Here is a 24,176-nt window from a genome sequence, read left to right as displayed (position 1 = left end):
ATACTTAAACAACACAATGTAACTCCAAGTCAATCACACTTCTGTGAAATCAAACTGTCCACTTAGGAAGCAACACTGATTGACAACAAATTCCACATGCTGTTGTGCAAATGGCATAGACAACAGGTGGAAATTATAGGCAATTAGCAAGACACCCCCAATAAAGGAGTGGTTCTGCAGGTGGTAACCACAGACCACTTCTCAGTTCCTATGCTTCCTGGCTGATGTTTTGGTCACTTTTGAATGCTGGCGGTGCTTTCATTCTAGTGGTAGCATGAGACGGAGTCTACAACCCACACAAGTGTAACAAGTTCAAACAGATGCCAGACGGGCCGCAGACCGGGAACCTCCTACGACGGGCCGCAGACCGGAACCTACCACGACGGGTCGCAGTCCGGAACCTACCATGACGGGTCGCAGTCCGGAACCTACCACGACGGGTCGCAGACCGGAACCTACCACGACGGGTCGCAGACCGGAACCTACCACGACGTGTCGCAGTCCGGAACCTACCACGACGGGTCGCAGTCCGGAACCTACCACGACGGGTCGCAGTCCGGAACCTACCACGACGTGTCGCAGTCCGGAACCTACCACGACGGGTCGCAGTCCGGAACCAGAGCCGCTCCTCAGTCCAGAGGCGCCTTTCCGTCCAGTGGCGCCCTCTACGATGATCTTCAGTCCGGGGCCCGCTGCGAGGGTCCCCGCTCCAGAGGCGTCACCTAAGTGGGCCAAGACTGAGGTAGAGCGGGGTCCACCTCCCGCATCCGAGCCGCCGCCGTGAAAAAGGCCCACCAGGACCCTCCCCTTTTGATTAGGTTTCCGGAGGTGCGGAGTCCGCACCTTTGTGGGGGGGTACTGTCATGCCCTGACCTGAGTATTCTTTGTTTTCTTTACATATTTTGGTTAGGTCAGGGTGTGACATGGGTGATGTATGTGGGTTTTTTTACTGTCTAGGGGCTTTGTAGGTTTATGGGGTTGTTTACCATCTAAGTGTTTATGTATGTCTATGGTTGCCTAGATTGGTTCTCAATTAGAGGCAGCTGTTTATCGTTGTCTCTGATTGGGAACCATATTTAGGCAGCCATCTGCTTTGGGTATTTTGTGGGTTATTGTCTATGTCTAGTTGCCTGTGTCTGCACGTTTGTATGATAGCGTCACAGTCGTTTTGTTATTTTGTATAGTTTGTTTAGTGTCCGTCTTTATTAAAAGTATAATGTATTCACATCACGCTGCACTTTGGTCTCCTCACTTCGACGAACGTGACACACGGGCCATAGCTACATGTTACAGTGCTTGTTTACAGAAGACAGACAGAGGACATAGGCGGCCACCTGTGCTAATTAGCTATCTAGCATGCTCCGAACACCTGTGTGTAAGCGTAACTGGGGAGGAAGTGTAGTTTGTCAGCTGGAGGCACACAGCATATGGATCTGTGCAAAACCCCTACATTAAGTGTATATTTGATTTGATTTTACATTTTTAATTGAACAATTCTTTCTCACTGATATGAAAGATAAAGGTATATCAGCATATGTTTCGAAAACTGTTTTGCAAGCGATGATTATTGACATTAATGAGTTTAAAACAGCCTCGGAATTGTAGTTCACACTTGTAGTACACAAGCAATGCCCTGAAAACCTTTCTTATCCATAGGGTTAATTAAGCATCCCTTCTGTAAAGCTAAATTACAGTATTCAACTGGCAACTCTGCTGCCAGTATAATGCTGTACATTTACAGGGCAAAGTTTTACAATGCAACTTCCTCATGTTATCCTTTTATTGAACCCCCTATATTATACTCACCTCTCATCCTCCTCTCCGCCTCCTAGGTTCCAGGCATGTCTGTACTTTGCTGCTGTCTTCCAAGCCATAGCCTGTGGAATCCACTACCTGGCCTCCGTGTTCCTCGTGGAGAGGCCAAACTTTGTCTGTGCTCCGCCAGGTAACATCACTGACGTCCTGTATGGGAACCACACTGGTGCTTCCCTGGAGGAGGTGCTACCATTCTTCAAACCGGCGAACGGGCCCATGGTGGTCCGAACGGCTGTGGGCCAACAGTGGGAGCTTAGCACCTGCCAGCGCACTCAGCGGATGAACCCCACAGATTTTACCTACGAGCAGGTCGTCAACAGGACGACGGAAAAGTGTGACGGGAACTACCATTACGTGTACGACCACAGTGAGGTGTATCAGAGCATCGTGACGGACTGGGACCTGGTGTGTGACAGGGAATGGCTGGCCAAGCTGTGTCAGCCCACGTTTATGATGGGGGTGCTGATCGGAGCACTGGTGTTTGGGGACATCGCTGATAGGTAAGAGTAGCTCTCCCCACCTACTTAATCCCAAATATGGGGATCATGTCTGTCCCCTGCGGTGTCCCTGTGCCTTGGAGAACCTTGATAACTGGAAGGGTGTCGATGACAAAACATGGACGTCGTCATCAGTGGTGTAGAGCAATTTGTTTTATGTGAGGGAGAGCAAAATATATTTTTAATTTTTTTAATTTTTTTATTTCACCTTTATTTAACCAGGTAGGTTAGTTGAGAACAAGTTCTCATTTGCAACTGCGACCTGGCCAAGATAAAGCATAGCAGTGTGAACAGACAACACAGAGTTACACATGGAGTAAACAATTAACAAGTCAATAACACAGTAGAAAAAAAGAGAGTCTATATACATTGTGTGCAAAAGGCATGAGGAGGTAGGCGAATAATTACAATTTTGCAGATTAACACTGGAGTGATAAATGATCAGATGGTCATGTACAGGTAATTGGTGTGCAAAAGAGCAGAAAAGTGAATAAATAAAAACAGTATGGGGATGAGGTAGGTAAAAATGGGTGGGCTATTTACCGATAGACTATGTACAGCTGCAGCGATCGGTTAGCTGCTCAGATAGCAGATGTTTGAAGTTGGTGAGGGAGATAAAAGTCTCCAACTTCAGCGATTTTTGCAATTCGTTCCAGTCACAGGCAGCAGAGAACTGGAACGAAAGGCGGCCAAATGAGGTGTTGGCTTTAGGGATGATCAGTGAGATACACCTGCTGGAGCGTGTGCTACGGGTGGGTGTTGCCATCGTGACCAGTGAACTGAGATAAGGCGGAGCTTTACCTAGCATGGACTTGTAGATGACCTGGAGCCAGTGGGTCTGGCGACGAATATGTAGCGAGGGCCAGCCGACTAGAGCATACAGGTCGCAGTGGTGGGTGGTATAAGGTGCTTTAGTGACAAAACGGATGGCACTGTGATAAACTGCATCCAGTTTGCTGAGTAGAGTGTTGGAAGCAATTTTGTAGATGACATCGCCGAAGTCGAGGATCGGTAGGATAGTCAGTTTTACTAGGGTAAGTTTGGAGGCGTGAGTGAAGGAGGCTTTGTTGCGGAATAGAAAGCCAACTCTAGATTTGATTTTTGATTGGAGATGTTTGATATGAGTCTGGAAGGAGAGTTTACAGTCTAGACAGACACCTAGGTACTTATAGATGTCCACATATTCAAGTTCGGAACCATCCAGGGTGGTGATGCTAGTCAGGCGTGCGGGTGAAGGCAGCGAACGGTTGAAAAGCATGCATTTGGTTTTACTAGCGTTTAAGAGCAGTTGGAGGCCACGGAAGGAGTGTTGTATGGCATTGAAGCTCGTTTGGAAGTTAGATAGCACAGTGTCCAAGGACGGGCCGGAAGTATATAGAATGGTGTCGTCTGCGTAGAGGTGGATCAGGGAATCGCCCGCAGCAAGAGCAACATCATTGATATAAACAGAGAAAAGAGTCGGCCCAAGAATTGAACCCTGTGGCACCCCCATAGAGACTGCCAGAGGACCGGACAGCATGCCCTCCGATTTGACACACTGAACTCTGTCTGCAAAGTAGTTGGTGAACCAGGCAAGGCAGTCATCAGAAAAACCGAGGCTACTGAGTCTGCCGACAAGAATATGGTGATTGACAGAGTCGAAAGCCTTGGCAAGGTCGATGAAGACAGCTGCACAGTACTGTCTTTTATCGATGGCGGTTATGATAAGTAATTTCCTCAATCAATTGGTATGCATTATAAAATATGCATACCAATTGCAACGTATGCCCACACATATTGTCTCAAGAAAAATGCACATTTTTAATACCCTCAAACACCAAGTTTAGGCATAGGCTACCAAATAGGCCATCATCACTGTCAATTGTGAATGATAATTCTTCACGTTTTACCAGTGAAACATCCAAATTGCATTTCCATACCAATCATTTGATTGATCTCATTCATGGGAATATGCATTCTTTGAATTACTGTTTCGTTAGTGAATTAGAGCAGATGGTGTGAGCAGACTATTAGCGTTTCTTGTCTTATGTTTCAATCAAAGCATATATCCAGCCTAGTGGCACACTGAGTTTTGGCGCATGAGAAAATATTCAACTATTCAGCTTCAGCTAGCCATCCTAAAATCTCATTAGAAATGAGTAGGTGTTTATGGCGTAACAGTAACGTTATAGGCCTACTCTGCTATGGTATTATATTCGGTTCTGTTAGGTAAATGCGAATGAATCATTATGTGATCTTGCGAGACATTGATTCTGCTTTGATTTAACTTTACTAAACAAGCACCATTGTGAGAAGTGATCATCTTTTATGTATTATAATAATAACACGTGATGAATAGGACTATTGGGCGTAGGCAACAGATCTTGATGAGATGTCATTTTAAACAATTGACGCGCCCTTCGTGGTGCTGAAAGGACCGCGCAAGGGTCATGCAATGATGCTAAAGAAGTTGAACCAACTTTTGGAGTTGAAGGACAGATGGAGGAACAAGTTCAGGAACAAACAACAATAATTTGCAGTAGGCCTATAGCCTAATAGGCCTGCAACTACGTGGCATAGCAATTTGTAGGCTATAGTCTAATGTAAATACTGTCACACCCTGATCTGTTTCACCTGTCTTTGTGCTTGTCTCCACCCCCCTCTAGGTGTCTCCCATCTTCCCCATTATCCCCAGTGTATTTATACCTGTGCTCTCTGTTTGTCTGTTGCCAGTTTGTTTTGTTTGTCAAGCCTACCAGTAGTTTTCCCCTTGCGCCCGTCTGTTTCTAGTTCCTGTTTTCCAAGTTTTGACCATTCTGCCGACCCTGAGCCTGCCTGCCCGTTCTGTACCTTGTCACACCACACTAGATTATTGACCTCTGCCTGTCCTGACCCTGAGACTGCCTGCCGTTCTGTACCTTTTTGACACTGATCTGGATTACTGACCTCTTGCCCATGACCTGTCGTTTTGCCGGCCTCCTGTGCTAGTAATAAACTTTGACACTGTCGTAAACTTCCCTAAATGTAATAAATACAAATACATGCAGCTTAAAGTGAAACTTCACCGCAAGACACTATTTGGGGTGGTTTTCCAGTCTCCCTAATCATTATGAGCGATGAGAAAGTGTTTCAAACATATTTATGCCCAATAGCTGTGTTTTCTTTCATTGGTTGATTGAGCCTGCTGATCAAAACATTAATGGAGTCATGTTTTGTAGAATTGTTGTGGCCTTTGTGTTTCGCCGACTGCATGATCACGCGAGAAGATATAGTTGTCCTTGTTCAGTAGAGTCATTGAACTTGTCTCAACGTTGTTCCTATCTGCCAGAACGTTGCAGGATATCTACACTGAACAAATATATAAAATGCAACATGTAAAGTGTTGATCCCATGTTTCACGAGTTAAATAAAAGTTTCCAGAAATTGTCCACATGCACGAAAAAGCTAATTTCTCTCAAATCATTTTGTGCACAAATTTGTTTACGTCCCTGTTAGTGAGCATTTCTCCTTTGACAAGATAATCAATCCACCTAACAGGTGTGGCACATCAAGAAGATGATTAAACAGCATCAAAGTTACACAGTTGCACCTTGTGCTGGGGTTAATAAAAGGCCACTCTAAAATGTGCAGCTTTGTCACAAACACAATGACACTGATGTCTCGAGTTTGGAGGGAGCATACAATTGGCATGCTGACTGCAGGAATTTCCACCAGAGCCTCACAACCACAAACCATGTGTAACCACACCGGCCCAGAACCTCCACATCTGTCTTCTTCACCTGTGAGATGCTCTGAGACAGCTGATGAAACTGTAGGTTTACACAACCAAATAATTTATGCACAAAACTGTCAGAAAACGTCTTAGGGAAGCTCATCTGCATGCTCGTCGTTCTCACCAGGGTCTTGACCTGACTGCAGTTCGGTGTACCTACAAATGCTCACCTTCGATGGACACTGGCACGCTGGAGAAGTGTGCCCTTCACGGATGAATCGCAGTTTAAACTGTACCGGGCAGATGGCAGACAGTGTGTGTGGCGTCGTGTGGGCGAGCAGTTTTCTGATTTCAACGTTGTGAACAAAGTGCCCCATAGTGGCGGTTGGGTTATGGTATGGGCAGGCATAAGCTACGGACAACGATCCGCAATTTGAAACACAGAAATAAACAAATAAATACTATGACAAGATACTGAGGCCCATTGCCGTGGCATTCATCTTCCACAACCACCTCATGTTTCAGCATGGTAATGCACGGCTCCATGTCGCAAGGATCTGTACACAATTCCTGGAAGCTGAAAATGGCCCAGTTCTTCCACGGCCTGCGTACTCACCAGACATGTCACCCATTGAGCATGTTTTGGATCCTCTGGATCGACGTGTACGACAGCATGTTCCAGTTCCCGCCAATATCCAGCAACTTCACACAGCTATTGAAGAGGAGTGGAACAACATTCCACAACTCTATGCGAAGATTCTGACTGGGTTTCTGACCAACACCCCTACCTTTTTTTAAAGGTCTCTGTGACTAACAGATTCATGTCCCAGTTATGTGAAATCCATAGATTAGGTCATAAGGAATTTATTTAAGGTGACAGATTTTGTCATTGGAACTGTAACTCAATAAAATCTTTGAAATTGTTGCATGTTGCATTTATATTTTTGTTCAGTGTAGGTTGACTCATTTTCTCTAATATTTTAATTTTCTTGACTCATTTTCGGTTTGTAAAAACAACATCCTTACGGAAGCCATACTTCCTTGTTCCCACCCTCAAAGGCTTTTCAAAACTGGGCCGGTACAAGTTTACAGGTTAAAAGGAGCTATTGTACCGTCTATAGATGACAATGTACCGCGCACTGTCTATTGAATGAATAGCCACAATGGCTGCTTCTGATGATTCCTCTTTTCAAGAAGAGCTCACGCATCCACAGGGCGGTCCTCCACCTCATGAATTAAAACAAACAATAAATAAGAAAAGAAACGGACAACTTGAGCGTGCAACTATTCACCCCCCCCCCCCCCCCTAAAGGCAATACTTTGTATAGCCACCTTTTGCCGCAATTACAGCTGCAAGTCTCTTGAGGTATGTCTCTATAAGATTGGCACATCTAGCCACTGGGATTTTTGCCCATCCTTCAATGCAAAACTGGTCCAGCTCCTTCAAGTTGGTTGGGTTCCGCTGGTGTAGAGCAATCTTTAAGTCATACCACAGATTCTCAATTGGATTGAGGTCTGGGCTTTGACTAGGCCATTTCAAGACATTTAAATGTTTCCCCTTAAACCACTTGAGTGTTGCTTTAGCAGTATGCTTAGGTTCATTGTCCTGCTGGAAGGTGAACCTCCTCCCAGTCTCAAATCGCTGGAAGAGGTTTGAGGTTTCCAGGTTTCCCTCAAGAACACCATGCTTCACTGTGGGGATGGTTTTCTCGGGGTGATGAGAGGTGTTTGGTTCGCGCCAGATATAGCGTTTTCTTTGATGGTCAAAAAGCTCAATTTTAGTCTCATCTGACCAGAGTACTTTTTTTTCCATATGTTTGGGGAGTCTCCCACATGTGGAGTGTACTGCTTAAAGTGGTCCTATGGACAGATACTCCAATCTCCACTGTGGAGCTTTGCAGCTCCTTCAGGGTTATCTTTGGTCTCTTTGTTGTCTCTCTGATTAATGCCCTCCTTGCCTAGTCCATGAGTTTTGGTGGGCTCTCTTGGCAGGTTTGTTGTGGTGCCATATTCTTTGCATTTTTTACTTTATTATTATTATTCTTTTTTAATGGTGCTCTGACCTGTTCCTGACCTGTTTGGAGAGCTCCTTGGTCTTCATGGTGCCGCTTGCTTGGTGGTGCCCCTTGCTTAGTGGTGTTGCAGACGCTGGGGCCTTTCAGAACAGGTGTATATACAGTGGGGAGAACAAGTATTTGATACACTGCCAATTTTGCAGGTTTTCCTACTTGAAAAGCATGTAGAGGTCTGTAATTTTTTTCATAGGTACACTTCAACTGTGAGAGACGGAATCTAAAACAAAAATCCAGAAAATCACATTGTATGGTTTTTAAGTAATTAATTAGCATTTTATTGCATGACATAAGTATTTGATCACCTACCAACCAGTAAGAATTCCGGCACTCACAGACCTGTTAGTTTTTCTTTAAGAAGCCTCCTGTTCTCCACTCATCACCTGTATTAACTGCACCTGTTTGAACTCGTTACCTGTATAAAAGACACCTGTCCACACACTCAATCAAACAGACTCCAACCTCTCCACAATGGCCAAGACTAGAGAACTGTGTAAGGACATCAGGGATACAATTGTAGACCTGCACAAGGCTGGGATGGGCTACAGGACAATAGGCAAGCAGCTTGGTGAGAAGGCAACAACTGTTGGCGCAATTATTAGAAAATGGAAGAAGTTCAAGATGACGGTCAATCACCCTCAGTCTGGGGCTCCATGCAAGATCTCACCTCGTGGGGCATCAATGATCATGAGGAAGGTGAGGGATCAGCCCAGAACTACAAGGCAGGACCTGGTCAATGACCTAAAGAGAGCTGGGACCACAGTCTCAAAGAAAACCATTAGTAACACACTACGCCTTCATGGATTCAAATCCTACAGCGCACGCAAGGTCCCCCTGCTCAAGCCAGCGCATGTCCAGGCCCGTCTGAAGTTTGCCAATGACCATCTGGATGATCCAGAAGAGGAATGGGAGAAGGTCATGTGGTCTGATGAGACAAAAATATAGCTTTTTGGTCTAAACTCCACTTGTTTGGAGGAAGAAGAAGGATGAGTACAACCCCAAGAACACCATCCCAACCGTGAACCATGGAGGTGGAAACATCATTCTTTGGGGATGCTTTTCTGCAAAGGGGACAGGACGATTGCACCGTATTGAGGGGAGGATGGATGGGGCCATGTATCACGAGATCTTGGCCAACAACTTCCTTCCCTCAGTAAGAGCATGGAAGATGGGTCGTGGCTGGGTCTTCCAGCATGACATCGACCCGAAAACACACAGCCAGGGCAACTAAGGAGTGGCTCCGTAAGAAGCATCTCAAGGTCCTGGAGTGGCCTAGCCAGTCTCCAGACTTGAACCCAATAGAAAATCTTTGGAGGGAGCTGAAAATCCGTATTGCCCAGCGACAGCCCCGAAACCTGAAGGATCTGAAGAAGGTCTGTATGGAGGAGTGGGCCAAAATCCCTGCTGCAGTGTGTGCAAACCTGGTCATGAACTACAGGAAACGTATGATCTCTGTAATTGCAAACAAAGGTTTCTGTACCAAATATTAAGTTCTGCTTTTCTGATGTATCAAATACTCATGTCATGCAATAAAATGCAAATTAATTACTTAAAAATCATACAATGTGATTTTCTGGATTTCTGTTTTAGATTCCGCCCCTCACAGTTGAAATGTACCTATGATAAAAATTACAGACCTTTACATGCGTTGTAAGGAAGAAAAACCTGCAAAATCGGCAGTGTATCAAATACTTGTTCTCCCCACTGTATATACTGAGATCATGTGAAAGATCATGTGACACTTAGATTGCACATAGGTGGACTTCATTTAACTAATTCTGTGACTTTTGAAGGTTGCACCATAACTTATTTAGGGGCTTCATAGCAAAGGGGGTGAGTACATCTGCATGCACCACTTTTCCATTTGTTTTTTATTTTGATTTTTTGAAACAAGTATTTTTTTTTCATTCCACTTCACCAATTTGGATTATTTTGTGTATGTCCAATACCTGTAATAAAAATGCATTTAAATTACAGGTTGTAATGCAACAAAATAGGAAAAACGCAAAGGGAGATGAATTATTTTGCAAGGCACTGTACAGTACCCATCAAAAGTTTGGACACACCTACTCATTCAAGGGTTTTCTTTATTTTTACTATTTTCTACATTGTAGAATAATAGTGAAGACATCAAAACTATGAAATAACACATATGGAATCATGTAGTAACAGTGTTAAACAAATCAAAATATATTTTAGATTTTAGATTCTTCAATGTAGCCACCCTTTACTTGATGACAGCTTTTCACACTCTTGGCATTCTCTCAACAAGCTTCATGAGGTAGTCACCTGGAATGCATTTCAATTAACAGGTGTGCCTTGTTAAAAGTTCATTTGTGGATTTATTTCCTTAATGCGGTTGAGCCAATCAGTTGTGTTCTGATAAAGTATGGGTGGTATACAGAAGATAGCCCTATTTTGTAAAAGACCAAGTCCCTATTATGGCAAGAAGAGCTCAAATAAGCAAAGAGAAACAGCAGTCCACCATTACTTTAACCCAATAAGGAGAATTTCAAGAACTTTGAAAGTTTCTGCAAATGCAGTCGCAAAAAACATCAAGCGCTACGATGAAACTGTCTCTCATGAGGACCGCCACAGGAAAGGAATACCCAGTTACCTCTGCTGTAGAGGACAAGTTCATTAAAGTTACCAGACTCTAGAGTTACCCAAATGAATGCTTCAAAGTTCAAGTAACAGACACATTTCAACATCAACTGTTCAGAGGAGACTGCGTGAATCAGGCCTTCATGGTCGAATTGCTGCAAAGAAACCACTACTAAAGGACACCTATAAGAAGAAGAGACTTGCTTGGGCCAAGAAACACGAGCAATGGACTTGTGGTTCCCGCCGTGAAGCATGGAGGAAGAGGTGTGATGGTGTGTGGGTGCTTTGCTGGTGACAGTGTCTGTGATTTATTTAAATTCGAGGCACACTTAACTAGCATGGCTACCACAGCATTCTGCAGCGATACGTCATCCCATCTGTTTTGCGCTTAGTGGGACTATCATTTGTTTTTTTAACAGGACACTGACCCAACACACCTCCAGGCTGTGTAAGGGCTATTTGACCAAGAAGGAGAGTGATGGAGTGCTGCATCAGATGTTCTGGCCTCCACAATCAACCGACCTCAACCCAATTGCGATGGTTTGGGATGAGTTGGACCACAGAGTGATGGAAAAGCAGCCAACAAGTGCTCAGCATATGTGGGAACTCCTTCAAAACTTGGAAAAGCATTCCAGGGGAAGCTACGTTTCACAAGGCACACCTGTTAACTGAAATGCAGTTCAGGTGACTACCTTATGAAGCTGGTTGAAAGAATTTAAAGAGTATGCAAAGCTGTCATCAAGGCAAAGGGTGGTTACTTTGAAGAATCTAAAATATATTTAGATTTGTTTAACACTTTTTTGGTTACTACATGATTCCATATGTGTTATTTCTTAGTTTTGATGTTTTCACTATTATTCTACAATGTAGAAAATAGTAAAAATAAAGAGAACCTTGAATGAGTAGGTGTCCAAACTTTTCACTGGAGCAGCTGTGAAATTTCCCTTTAATATCATTGCACTGTTTGCGAGGAGAGCTTTATTGTTAGTATGTATTTCAATGTATTGTGTAGCTCACTCACTGTATCACAAATGACATTTGATTAGCTTGAAGACAGTGTTACAATATACCATATTACAGAATACAAGACAACAGAAGTGAACTATCAATTCATCAAATTTATTTGCATGGATTTAACATGCTATCAAATCAATTGTCTAAGTAGTGAACATAAATCATTACTACGTCTAAATGCATTGTTACCTCCAACTTGGCCCAATTTACATTTCCAATTGCCCACCCTGACACACCAAGCTAGAACGGGCCCTGTGTCTCAACTAATTGCCAATGTAGGCTAAATATCCCAAGCAGGGCTACAGCAAATTCCAAAGAGGGTCAGGCTCCTTGGACTTTGCGATGGCCACTCTAGTTGTGCTGTCCTCAGCAGAACGGTGTCACCGTAAACAAGTGGTCACATGTCATTCTGGGTTCCACTACACAAGAGAAGGGTCCGTGGAATTTTATGAACATCAAGGATTTATTTTTTATTGGCCAAAGTGGTCAAGCCTCCAACGGGCCTCCACAGTGCACACACGTAACCTGTAATTTGTCATCATTCTTGCCACTGCCAGGGAAGAAACACCCATTTACCATACATCTAGGCTGCTATACATATTTATTTGGTTTGCCATTCTATAATTTTCTACTTTTTCCACATTTTGTTACTTTAACAGCCTTATTCTAAAATGGATTAAATAAATAATTTCCACATAAATCTACACACAATACCCCATAATGACAAAGTGAAAACCGTTTTTTAGAAAGGTTTAGAAATGTATGAATAAATAAAAAAACATAAGAATTCAGACCCTTTGCTATGAGACTTGAAATTGAGCTCATATGCATCCTGTTTCCATTGATTATCCTTGAGATGGTTCTACAACTTGAATGGAGTCCACCTGTGGTAAATTCTATTGATTGGACATTATTTGGAAAGGCACACGCATGTCTATATAAGGTCACACAGAAGACAGTGCATCTCAGAACTAAAGACTCTCAGACCATGAGAAACAAGATTCTTTGGTCTGATGAAACCAATAGTTAACTCTTTGGCCTAAATGCCAAGCGTCACTTCTAGGGCTTTGGCGGTCACAAAATTTAGCCAGCCGGGGGAAATAACTGTCGGTCTCACGGTAATTGACCGTTAATTAACATTTAGCATCTCCTGGCTTCCACACAAGCTGCTGATGCAGACCTTTGGAACATATACATTTTAAAAAGTCTAAGAAATCCATGTAGTTTAGCCTGCACCTTCACAATAAATCCATGTAATATAGCCTGCACCTTCACAATAAATCCATGTAATATAGCCTGCACCTTCACAATAAATCCATGATTTATGTTAGACAGGTCTAAAGAGGCATGATATAAAGAAAATGTGGTCTATGTAAGAAGAACAGAATAGCATACTCTGAGTTGTCCTTATGTTAGGCCCTGATACAGTATGGCTGTGGACTGCACTAGTTCATTTAGCAGACCAGATTTGCTTAGAATTCCTAGCAGACAAGATTTGGAATATTAGTACTTATAGCCTACTACCATGTGCGCATTGCTGCGCTTATATTGTGAAGAAATAGCCTAATAGTTTATCAACATTTTAAGCTAAACATTCTGATCTGTTTAGCTTAAAGTGGTTGTATTAATTTGGCATCCCACAACTGTCCCAGACCATGTTGGGAATATTTATTTCTCACACAGAATAGAATAGGCTGACTTTTGTACTATGGAGGATAGTAGATTGAATTAGGCTAGTGCTTTGGCTGTTCGTTAGGCCTACTACTTGAGTAGGCCTAACGAGAAGCACTCAGGGGGAAGAGCATAACGGCCACTGGCCACAAAAGGCATGGATTTGTTTAGAGTGCAGTGAAATTCTAGGCATTATCAAGTGCTTATCAAATTGTGAATGAGTGACTGATGTAGTGTGTACAGCCTGCACAAAGAAAACAAAGCAGAGCTCATGCATTTCAAGTTACTTTTTTCAAATCATCATTAGAGTCGCATCATACAGCTTCACAATGAATTAAAAACCAAAACACATAGCCCAACGTTTGTAGAACATCTAAAGCTACATTAATAACTCCAAATTAAGCATATAGGAGGACCTATTTCTTTGTTAACCGCTCAACACAGAATAGCCATGCAATTATGCATGTAATGCTTTTATTAGAAAGGTGCATTTTTATGGTGAAAATGATCTTCCCCAAACTTGAAACTCACTCACCACCTATGTATGCCAGTTAGGCTCTACACCCATTGTAAAGCGTATTAGTGTGCTTAATTCTATGAAGTTATTTGGCCAATTCAGTTGTGATACAAACTGTATTAAAACATGTAGGCCTATGGGCTATGCTACGTCAGGTGTGCGACTGTGATTCGAAAAAGTTGCCAAAAAAAAAGGCATTGTTTCTTATGCTGGGCATCATTCACAAGTGATAATATATAATTCACAAGTGATATTGGCTGATATTGTCAACCATCGGACGATTCTTGATTTAATGTTGTCTTTACATATACTCAATAATATATGGGGTGACATCTGTTTTGATTTAGAATGGACCATTATCATGCACCTGTATTGAAACACGGGCAGCGGGAAAAAAATACATGTCATGGGGCTCCCGAGTGGCGCAACTGTCTAAGACACTGCATCTTAGTGATAGAGGCATTACCACGAACACCCTGGTTCGATCCATGGCTGTATCACAACCGGCTGGGATTGGGTGGTGCACAATTGCGTCATACCCAAGAAGACTTAAGGGTGTAATCGCTGCCAAAGTACTGAGTAAAGGATCTGAATACTTATGTAAATGTTACATTTCCGGTTATGTTTAATAAATTAGCAAAAATATATAAAAATATAAAAATGTTTTTGCTTGGTCATTATGGGGTATAGTGTGTACATTGATGAGGGGGAAATATATTTATACATTTTAGAATAAGGCTGTAACCTAACAACATGTGGAAGAGGTCAAGGGTCTGAATACTTTCCGAAGGCACTGTATTTTGCAGAACAGTGATCAACCAATAATATTGAAAGTACTTTGAAAATTCCCAAAACAAAATGTTTTCCCTCATAAAATTAGGAAACAGGCAGTTAGGAAATCAAAGGCTAGCTTTTTCAAACAGAAATATGCATCCTGTAGCACAAACTCCCAAAAGTTCTGGGACACTGTAAAGTCCATGGAGAATAAGAGCACCTCCTCCCAGCTGCCCACTGCACTGAGGCCAGGAAACACTGTCACCACTGATAAATCCACTATAATTGAGAATTTAAATAAGCATTTTTCTAAGGCTGGCCATGCTCTCACCTGGCTACCCCTACCCCGTCAAAAGCTCTTCATCCCCCACAGCAACTTGCCCAAGCCTCCCCATTTCTCCTTCACCCAAATCCAGATAGTTGATGTTCTGAAAGAGCTGCAAAATCTGGACCCCTGCAAATCAGCTGGGCTAGACAATCTGGACACACTTTCTTAAATTATCCGTCGCAATTGTTGCAACCCTATTTACTAGTATCTTCAACCTCTCTTTCAGAACGTCTGAGATCCCTAAAGATTGGAATGCTGCCGCGGCCATCTCCCTCTTCAAAGGGGAAGACACTCTAGACCCAAACAGTTACAGACCAATATCTATCCTACCCTGCCTTTCTAAAGTCTTTAAAAGCCAAGTTAACAAACAGATCACCGACCATTTCGAATCCCACCGTACATTCTTCGCTATGCAATCTGGTTTTCGAGCTGGTCATGGGTGTACCTCAACCACGCTCAAGGTCCTAAACAATATCATAACCGCCATTGATAAAAGACAGTACTGTGCAGTCGTCTTCATCGACCTGGCCAAGGCTTTCGACTCTGTCAATCATCGCATTCTTAGCGGCAGAATCAACAGCCTTGGTTTCTCAAATGACTGCCTCGCTTGGTTCAACAACTACTTCTCAGATAGAGTTCAGTGTGTCAAATCGGAGGGCCTGTTTTCCAGACCTCTGTCAGACTCTATGGGGGTGCCACAGGGTTCAATTCTCGGGCCGACTCTTTGCTCTCTATACATCAATGATGTTGCGCTTGCCTCTGGTGATTCTCTGATCCACCTCTATTCAGACAACACCATTCTGTAAACATCTGACCCTTCTTTGGACACTGTGTTACCAAACCTCCAGACAAGCTTCAATGCCATACAACACTCCTTCCGTGGTCTCTAACTGCTCTTAAATGCAAGTAAAACTAAATGCATGCTCTTCAACCAATCGCTGCCCACACCTGCCCACCCGTTTAGCATCACTACTCTGGACTGTTCTGACTTAGAATATGTGGACAACTACAAATACCTAGGTGTCTGGTTAGACTAGACTGTAAACTCTCCTTCCAGACTCACATTAAGCATCTCCAATCCAAAATTAAATCTAGAACTGGCATCCTATTTTGCAACAAAGCATCCTGCCAAACATTCCCTCGTAAATCTGACTATCATACCGATCCTTGACTTCGGCGATGTCATTTACAAAATAGCCCCCAACACTCTACTCAGCAATCTGGGTGTAGTCTATCACAGTGCCATCTGGCTCCAGGTCATCTATAAGTCTTTGCTAGGTAAAGCCCCGCCTTATCTCAGCTCACCTTAGCAGCACCCACCTGTAGCACACGCTCCAGCAGGTATATTTCACTGGTCATCCCCAAAGTCAGCTCCTCCTTTGGTCACCTTTCCTTCCAGTTCTCTGCTGCCAATGACTGGAACGAATTGCAAAAATCACTGAAGCTTCTATCTCCCTCAATAACTTTAAGCATCAGCTGTCAGAGCAGCTTACTGATCATTGCACCTGTACACAGCCCATCTGTAAATAGCCCACCCAACTACCTCATCCCCATATTGTTATTTATTCTTTGCTCCTTTGCACCCCAGTATCTCTACTTGCACATTCATCTTCTGCACATCTATCACTCCAGTGTTTAATTAATAATTGTAATTATTTTGCCACGATGACCTATTTATTGCCTTACTACATTTGCACACATTGTATATATACTTTTCTATTGTGTTATTGACTGTACGTTTGTTTATCCCATGTGTAACTCTGTGTTGTTTGTGTCGCACTGCCTTGCTTTATCTTGGCCAAGTCGCAGTTGTAAATGAGAACTTGTTCTCAACTGGCCTATCTGGTTAAATAAAGGTGAAATAAAAATATATATATGTTTTTAAAAAGCTATGAGCTATGGAGCAAGCTATGATTGGTTTATGAGGAGTGCCAATGTTATGACTGAGGTGAGAGGTGAGCATTGAGTATGGAGGGGTGATGAGGGTATAGGTGAGGGTTAGGGGTGAGGGTTTATTCTCAGCAGGTCCTTAGAACATCCTTGTTTCTCAAACACGAAACAGACAAACAGAGTGTGAAAGTGTGTGTTTGGATAGCATTGTGTGCCAGTTCAGAGAGGTGTTTACGTTATCTGACACTACAGGGTGACAGCCAGTCAACAGCCACAGAGAAAGATTAAGACTCTTGGTACAGTGGGGACATATCAAGTCAACTGGTAGGCTATTATCCAGTTGTCCAGCAAGGACAGGGAAGAAGATGCCTGCCAAGGCCAGTAGTCCCTTGGTCTAGCTAGGGTCTAGGTGTCCACTGTGCAGAGAATAGGGTACTCAGTTGAACGCCTCATGTTCACAAACCCAAGACGTGAGCTGGGTTTTAATTCATTTTTTACCTTTATTTAACTAGGCAAGTCAGTTAAGAACAAATTCTTATTTACAATGATGGCCTAGGAACAGTGGGTTAACTGCCTGTTCAGGGGCAGAATGACAGATTTGTACCTTGTCAGCTCGGGAGTTTGAACTTGCAACCTTCCGGTTACTAGTCCAACGCTCTAACCACTAGGCTACCCTGGGTTGAGGAGAGAGGGTGTGTCCCACTCCCTACTATATCATCATGGGCTGTTGAATAGTTTGAATGTCTGTTTCAAGCCTGGCCTCAGAGCCATATGAAATATACTTTATGTAGTTCTGAGCACCTGCTAGATCTATGATACCGATTAATGGTCTAGTTATTTGAGGCAGAAACATAAGTAAGGAGGTTGGTCGGGGAGGATGGGTTGGCGTAATCCGCGACAGTCTAGCAATTCAAAGGTTGCATGTTCGAGTCTGGGACAACTGTAGCATTTTAGCTAACCATTCCCCTAACATTTATTCTAAACTTAACCCAATTCACCTAAACTGCTATGTAAATTTAGCTAACCTTTGTATTTTTGTTTTTCCTACATTTTGAAGTAACTGCCAACATAAATTCTCCCCGTAATTCTCCTTTATTACGGAGCAAAAAGCTACCTGGTCTCAAATAACGACATACTATACAGCCTCCAAGATGTATGATAAGGTAAGTCATCCAATTAGTATACTATTGTACGACTGGGTAAGCCGTCTGATACTAGACATCCTCTAATTCTTACAGTTGTCGGAAGTTACATACACCTTAGCCAAATACATTTAAACTTCGTTTTTCACAATTCCTGACATTTAATCCTTATAAAAATTCCCTGTCTTAGATCAATTAGGATCTAGGACCACTTTATTTTAAGAATGTGAAATGTCAGAATAATAGTAGAGAGAATGATTTATTTCAGCTTTTATTTCTTTCATCACATTCCCAGTGGGTCAGAAGTTTACATACACTCAATTAGTATTTGGTAGCATTGCCTTTAAATTGTCTAACTTGGGTCAAACGTCTCCTTGCTCGCACACACAGTTCTGCCCACAATTTGTTTATAGGATTAAGGTCAGGGCTGTGTGATGGCCACTCCAATACCTTGACTCTGTTGTCCTTAAGCCATTTTGCCACAACTTTGGAAGTATGCTTTTTTTGTTTTTTTGTTTCATCAGACTAGAGGAGATCTTTGTCCCCATATGCAGTTGCAAACCTTAGTCTGGCATTTTTATGGTGGTTTTGGAGCAGTGGCTTCTTCCTTGCTGAGCGGCCTTTCAAGTTATGTCGATATAGGACTAGTTTTACTGTGGATATAGATACTTTTGTACCTGTTTCTTCCAGCATCTCCACAAGATCCTTTGCTGTTGTTCTGGGATTGATTTGCACTTTTTTAAAGTACGTTCATCTCTAGGAGACAGAACTCATCTATTTTCTGAGCGGTATGACGGCTGCGTGGTCCCATGGTGTTTATACTTGCGTACTATTGTTTGTACAGATGAACATGGTACCTTTAGGCGTTTGGAATTTTCTCCCAAGGATGAACCAGACTTGTGGAGGTCTACAAATTTTTTCCTGAGGTCTTGGCTGATTTCTTTTGATTTTCCCATGATGTCAAGCAAAGAGGCACTGAGTTTGAAGGTAGGCCTTGAAATACATTCACAGGTACACCTCCAATTGACTCAAATTATGTCAATTAGCCTATCAGAAGCTTCTAAAGCCATGACAGAATTTTCTGGAATTTTCCAAGCTGTTTAAAGGCTTAGTGTATGTACACTTCTGACCCATTGGAATTGTGATACAGTGAATTATAAGTGAAATAATCTGTCTGTAAACAATTGTTGGAAAAATGACTAGATGTCCTAACCGACTTGCCAAAACTATAGTTTGTTAACATGAAATTTGTGAGTGTTTGAAAAACAAGTTTTAATGACTCCAACCTAAGTGTATGTAAACTTCCAACTTCAACTGTATATACAGTATAGTATAGCATTATAAGATTGCATTATTTGTATTCAGTGGGGGGAAAGAGGATGATTGTTTCTTACAACCAAGCATACTGCTAATTCCAGACTCACATGTATCAGCCAAATTGTTCATTGATTTGTTCTGTCTGGTCTGGAGGCCTCGAGGCACATGCAAATCCCGTACTCACTCAAACACCTCTAAACTCAGCAACTCCTGTTGTATAGTGATACTAGCGATGTGCAATTTCAACCCAAACTGCTCCTAGGGCTGTTGCCCCCCTGCTGCTCCCAGCTTGTGTCGACCAGTATTTATATTTAAAATATTTTTGTTGTTGTTGTGGTATTTAAAAAAAAAATGTGTGGTTGTTGTGGTATTATTTTCTCCTCCAATTTCGATCTTGTCTCATCGCTGCAACTCTCCAACAGGGTCAGGAGGCGACGGTCGAGTCACGCATCCTCTGAAACATGACCTGCCAAAGCGTGCTTCTTAACACCCTTCAGCTTAACCCAGAAGCCAGCCGCACCAATGTGACGGAGGAAACACAGTTCAACTGATGACCGAGGTCAGCCTGCGGGCACCCGGCCCACCACACGGATTCGCTAGAGCGCAATGAGCCAAGTAAATCCACCCCGGGCGAACCCTCCCCTAACTCGGACGACGCTGGGCCAATTGTGCGCCGCTCTATGGGACTCCCGGTCACGGCCGGGTGTGACACACTCTGGGAACCAACCCGGGTCTATAGTGACGCCTCTAGCACTGCGATGAAGTGCCTTAGACTGCTGCGCCACTCAGTAGGCCAGTAGTACCAGTATTTCAACCAATATTTGGTCTGGATCAATGCCATGAGTCACAAACCTTCTATGTGGCAATGTGAAATTCCCAGTCAACAATACAATGCTGCTTATTTACATTTTAGTCATTTAGCAGAGGAGCAATTATGGTTAAGTGCCCTGGTCAAGGGCACATCACCAGATTTTTCACATGGTCTGCTCAGGGATTCAATCCAGTGACCTTTCGTTTACTGGCCCAAAGCTCTTAACTATCAGGCTACCTGCCACCCCATTAATTATTTCACACATAAGCTTGTGTGACATTCAACATTTTTTATCTCAACTCTTCCCATGTCGTCAGCTACAGTAAATAGCAGAGGTCCTTCTGAAAATACAGGAAGTATATCATTCATGGCTCCCCACATTTAAAAATACTATAGCGTATACTATGGTAGGAATACTATAATATTCACTGTGGTGTTTTGTGGCAAAAATACTACAGTGAATATTGTAGTACACTGTAACATTTCATTGTATTGTGTAGCTTACATGCTGTATCATAAATTAACTTTGATTTGCTTAAAACTTTTTGGGGATAGGGGGCAGTATTTTCACTTTGGATGAATTGCGTGCCCATAGTGAACTGCATCCTACTCTGTCCTAGATTGCTAATATATGCACATTATTATTAACCTTTCTGATCTCCCCATCCCGGATCCGGGATCGTGAATACAGACTCAAGCTCATTACCATAACGCAACGTTAACTATTCATGAAAATCGCAAATGAAATGAAATAAATATGCTAGCTCTCAAGCTTAGCCTTTTGTTAACAACACTGTCATCTCAGATTTACAAAATATGCTTCTCAACCATTGCAAAACAAGCATTTGTGTAACAGTATTGATGGCTAACGTAGCATTTAGCATTAGCATTCAGCTGGCAACATTTACACAAAAAAACAGAAAAGCATTCAAATAAAATAATTTACCTTTGAAGAACTTCAGATGTTTTCAATGAGGAGACTCTCAGATAGCAAATGTTCAGTTTTTCCTGAAAGATTATTTGTTTAGGACAAATCGCTCCATTTTCTGCGTCACGTTTAGCTATGAAAAAACCCCTGTATCCAGGATTGTGTAAATCTATCAGCAAGCTCATTAGCATAACACAACGTTAACTATTTATGAAAATCGCAAATGAAATGAAATAAATATGCCATCTCTCAAGCTTAGCCTTTTGTAAACAACACTGTCATCTCAGATTTTCAAAATATGCTTCTCAACCATAGGAAAACAATCATTTGTGTAAAAGTAGCTAGCTAGCGTTAGCATTTCGCGTTAGCATTTAGCGTTAGCATTAGCGTTAGCATTAGCGTTAGCATCCAGCACGCAACATTAACAAAAACATAAAAGCCTTCAAATAAAATCATTTACCTTTGAAGAACTTCTGATGTTTTCAATGAGGATACTCTCAGTTAGATAGCAGATGCTCAGTTTTTCCAAAAAGATTCCTTGTGTATTAGAAATAGCTCCGTTTTATACATCACATTTGGCTACCAAAAAAAATCCGAAAATTCAGTCCTCAAAACGCGAACTTTTTTCCAAATTAACTCCATAATATCGACTGAAAACATGGCAAACGTTGTTTAGAATCAATCATCAAGGTGTTTTTCACATATCTCTTCATTGATACATCATTCTTGGACACATGCTTTCTCCCCTGAATCAAATGGTAAAGTAGAAGCAGCTGGCAATTGCGCACCGAATTCGACGCAGGACACCAGGCGGACACTTGGAAAATGTAGTCTCTTATGGTCAATCTTCCAATGATATGCCTACAAATACGTCACAATGCTGCTAAGACCTTGGGCGAACGACAGAAAGTGTAGGCTCATTCGTTGCGCAATCACAGCCATATAAGGAGAGAATGGAAAACAGAGCTTCAGAAATTCTGCTAATTCCTGGGTGATGCATCATCTTGGTTTCGCCTGTAGAATGAGTTCTGGGGCACTTACAGACAAAATCTTTGCAGATTCTGAAACTTCAGAGTGTTTTCTTTCCAAAACTGTCAAGTTTTATAAAACTGTCAAATATGCATAGTCGAGCATCTTTTCGTGACAAAATATCGCGCTTAAAACGGGAACGTTTTTTATCCAAAAATGAAATAGCGCCCCTAGAGCTCTAACAGGTTAATATTGGATAGAAAACACTCTGAAGTTTCTAAAACTGTTTGAATTATGTCTGTGAGTATAACAGAACTCATAGGGCAGGCAATCTTCCAAACAGGAAGTGAAATTCTGAATGCGTCTCTAATTTTAAGTCATCGCCTCTTCCCTTCCAAATAAGATATGGATCTGTTAGCACTTCCTCCGCCTTCCACTAGATGTCCTCATTCAGTAGAACATGGAATGGAGCTTCTGGTGTGAACTTTGACCGAATGGGAGGGGAATGAGTCACTGTCCTGGCAGAATGCAATTTCCCTGTGGCGCATTTGTCTGTGGATGTCACCATCGTCCCATTTGGCTGCAGAAGAAAACGTATGCTCCGGGTTGGAAAGTTATTGGATATATATGAAAATAACATCCTGAAGATTGATTCTCTACTTAGTTTGACCAGTTTATTCGACCTGGAATATATCTTTTTGAACTTTTCGTCCGAGGTCTCCTGGACCAGCGTCAGATTTTGGGCACGTGAGCTGAAAGTGCTAGCAAATGCAGCTAATTGGACACTAGTATTGGACATTATGGAGCAAAACAACGATTTATTGTGGAACTAGGATTCCTTGCACTGCATTCTGATGAAAGATCATCAAAGGTAAGGGACTATTTATGATGTAATTTCGTATTTCTGTAGACTCCAACATGGCGGAGAAATATATTTACGTCTGAGTGCCGTCTCAGATTATTACATGGTAGGCTTTTTTCGTAACGTTTAAAAAAAAATCTGACACAGCGGTTGCATTAAGAACCAGTGTATCTTTAATTATATGTAGAACATGTATCTTTCGTCAAAGTTTATGATGAGTATTTTTGTTATCTGGCGAAGCTCTCTGTTATTCCTCCGGATATTTTGGAGGCATTTCTGAACATGGCGTCAATGTAATCCGAGATTTGTGGATATAAATATGCATATTACCGAACAAAACATACATGTATTGTGTAACATGTCATATGATTGTCATCTGATGAAGATTATCAAAAGGTTAGTGATTCATTTTATCTCTAATTCTGCTTTTGTGACTCTATCTTTGGCTGGGAAAATTATTATTTTTTTTTTTGGATTTGGTGGTGGTCTAACATAAATATATGTTGTGTTTTCGCTGTAAAACAAAAAAAAATTGGACATGATGGGTAGATTAACAAGATGTTTATCTTTCATTTGCTGTGTTGGACTTGTTAATGTGTGAAAGTTGAATATTTCTAAATAATATTTTTGAATTCCCCGCGCTGCCTTTTCAGCTGAATGGGGGGGGGGGGGGTTCTTTCTTAATGCAACCGCTGTGTCAGATTTTTTTTTAAACGTTACGAAAAAAGCCTACCATGCAATAATCTGAGACGGCACTCAGACGTAAATATATTTCTCCGCCATGTTGGAGTCTACAGAAATACGAAATTCCATCATAAATATTCCCTTACCTTTGATGATCTTTCATCAGAATGCAGTGCAAGGAATCCTAGTTCCACAATAAATTGTTGTTTTGCTCCAATATGCTTTAACCAAAGCTACACAAGCATTTGTGTAAGAGTATTGATAGCCTAGCATAGTATTAAGCCTAGCATTCAGCAGGCAACATTTTCACAAAAACAAGAAAAGCATTCAAATAAAATCATTTACCTTTGAAGAACTTTGGATGTTTTCAATGACGAGACTCTCAGTTAGATAGCAAATGTTCATTTTTTCCAAAAATATTATTTGTGTAAGAGAAATAGCTCCGTTTTGTTCATCACGTTTGGCTAAGATTTTTTTTTTTAAATGCAGTCACTTACAACGCCAAACTTTTTTCCAAATTAGCTCCATAATATCGACAGAAACATGGCAAACGTTGTTTAGAATCAATCCTCAAGGTGTTTTTCACAATT

At 42.0% G+C, this 24,176-nt stretch overlaps 1 protein-coding gene across 4 annotated transcripts in view; it reads left to right on the top strand.

The window, feature by feature from the left end:
* The window catches only part of LOC110529902 (solute carrier family 22 member 16), a 105,848-nt gene that overhangs the window by 802 nt on the left and 80,870 nt on the right, over nucleotides 1–24,176 (top strand). For 3 of the 4 annotated variants that reach the window (XM_090243423.1, XM_090243424.1, XM_036985462.2), the window contains exon 2: nucleotides 1,833–2,315. In XM_090243423.1, the coding sequence (XP_090099549.1) occupies nucleotides 1,833–2,315 (483 nt within the window). Of the gene's footprint in view, nucleotides 1–267; nucleotides 2,316–24,176 lie in introns of all 4 variants that reach the window. The other variant, XM_090243421.1, reaches the window with a different exon arrangement.

The sequence above is a fragment of the Oncorhynchus mykiss genome, chromosome 8, assembly GCF_057628025.1.
Source record: "Oncorhynchus mykiss isolate SJ-2025 chromosome 8, ASM5762802v1, whole genome shotgun sequence".
Lineage (NCBI taxonomy): Eukaryota > Metazoa > Chordata > Actinopteri > Salmoniformes > Salmonidae > Oncorhynchus > Oncorhynchus mykiss.
The sequence above is the reverse complement of the archived record's forward strand: the minus strand, read 5'-3'. Positions and strand labels throughout refer to the sequence as shown.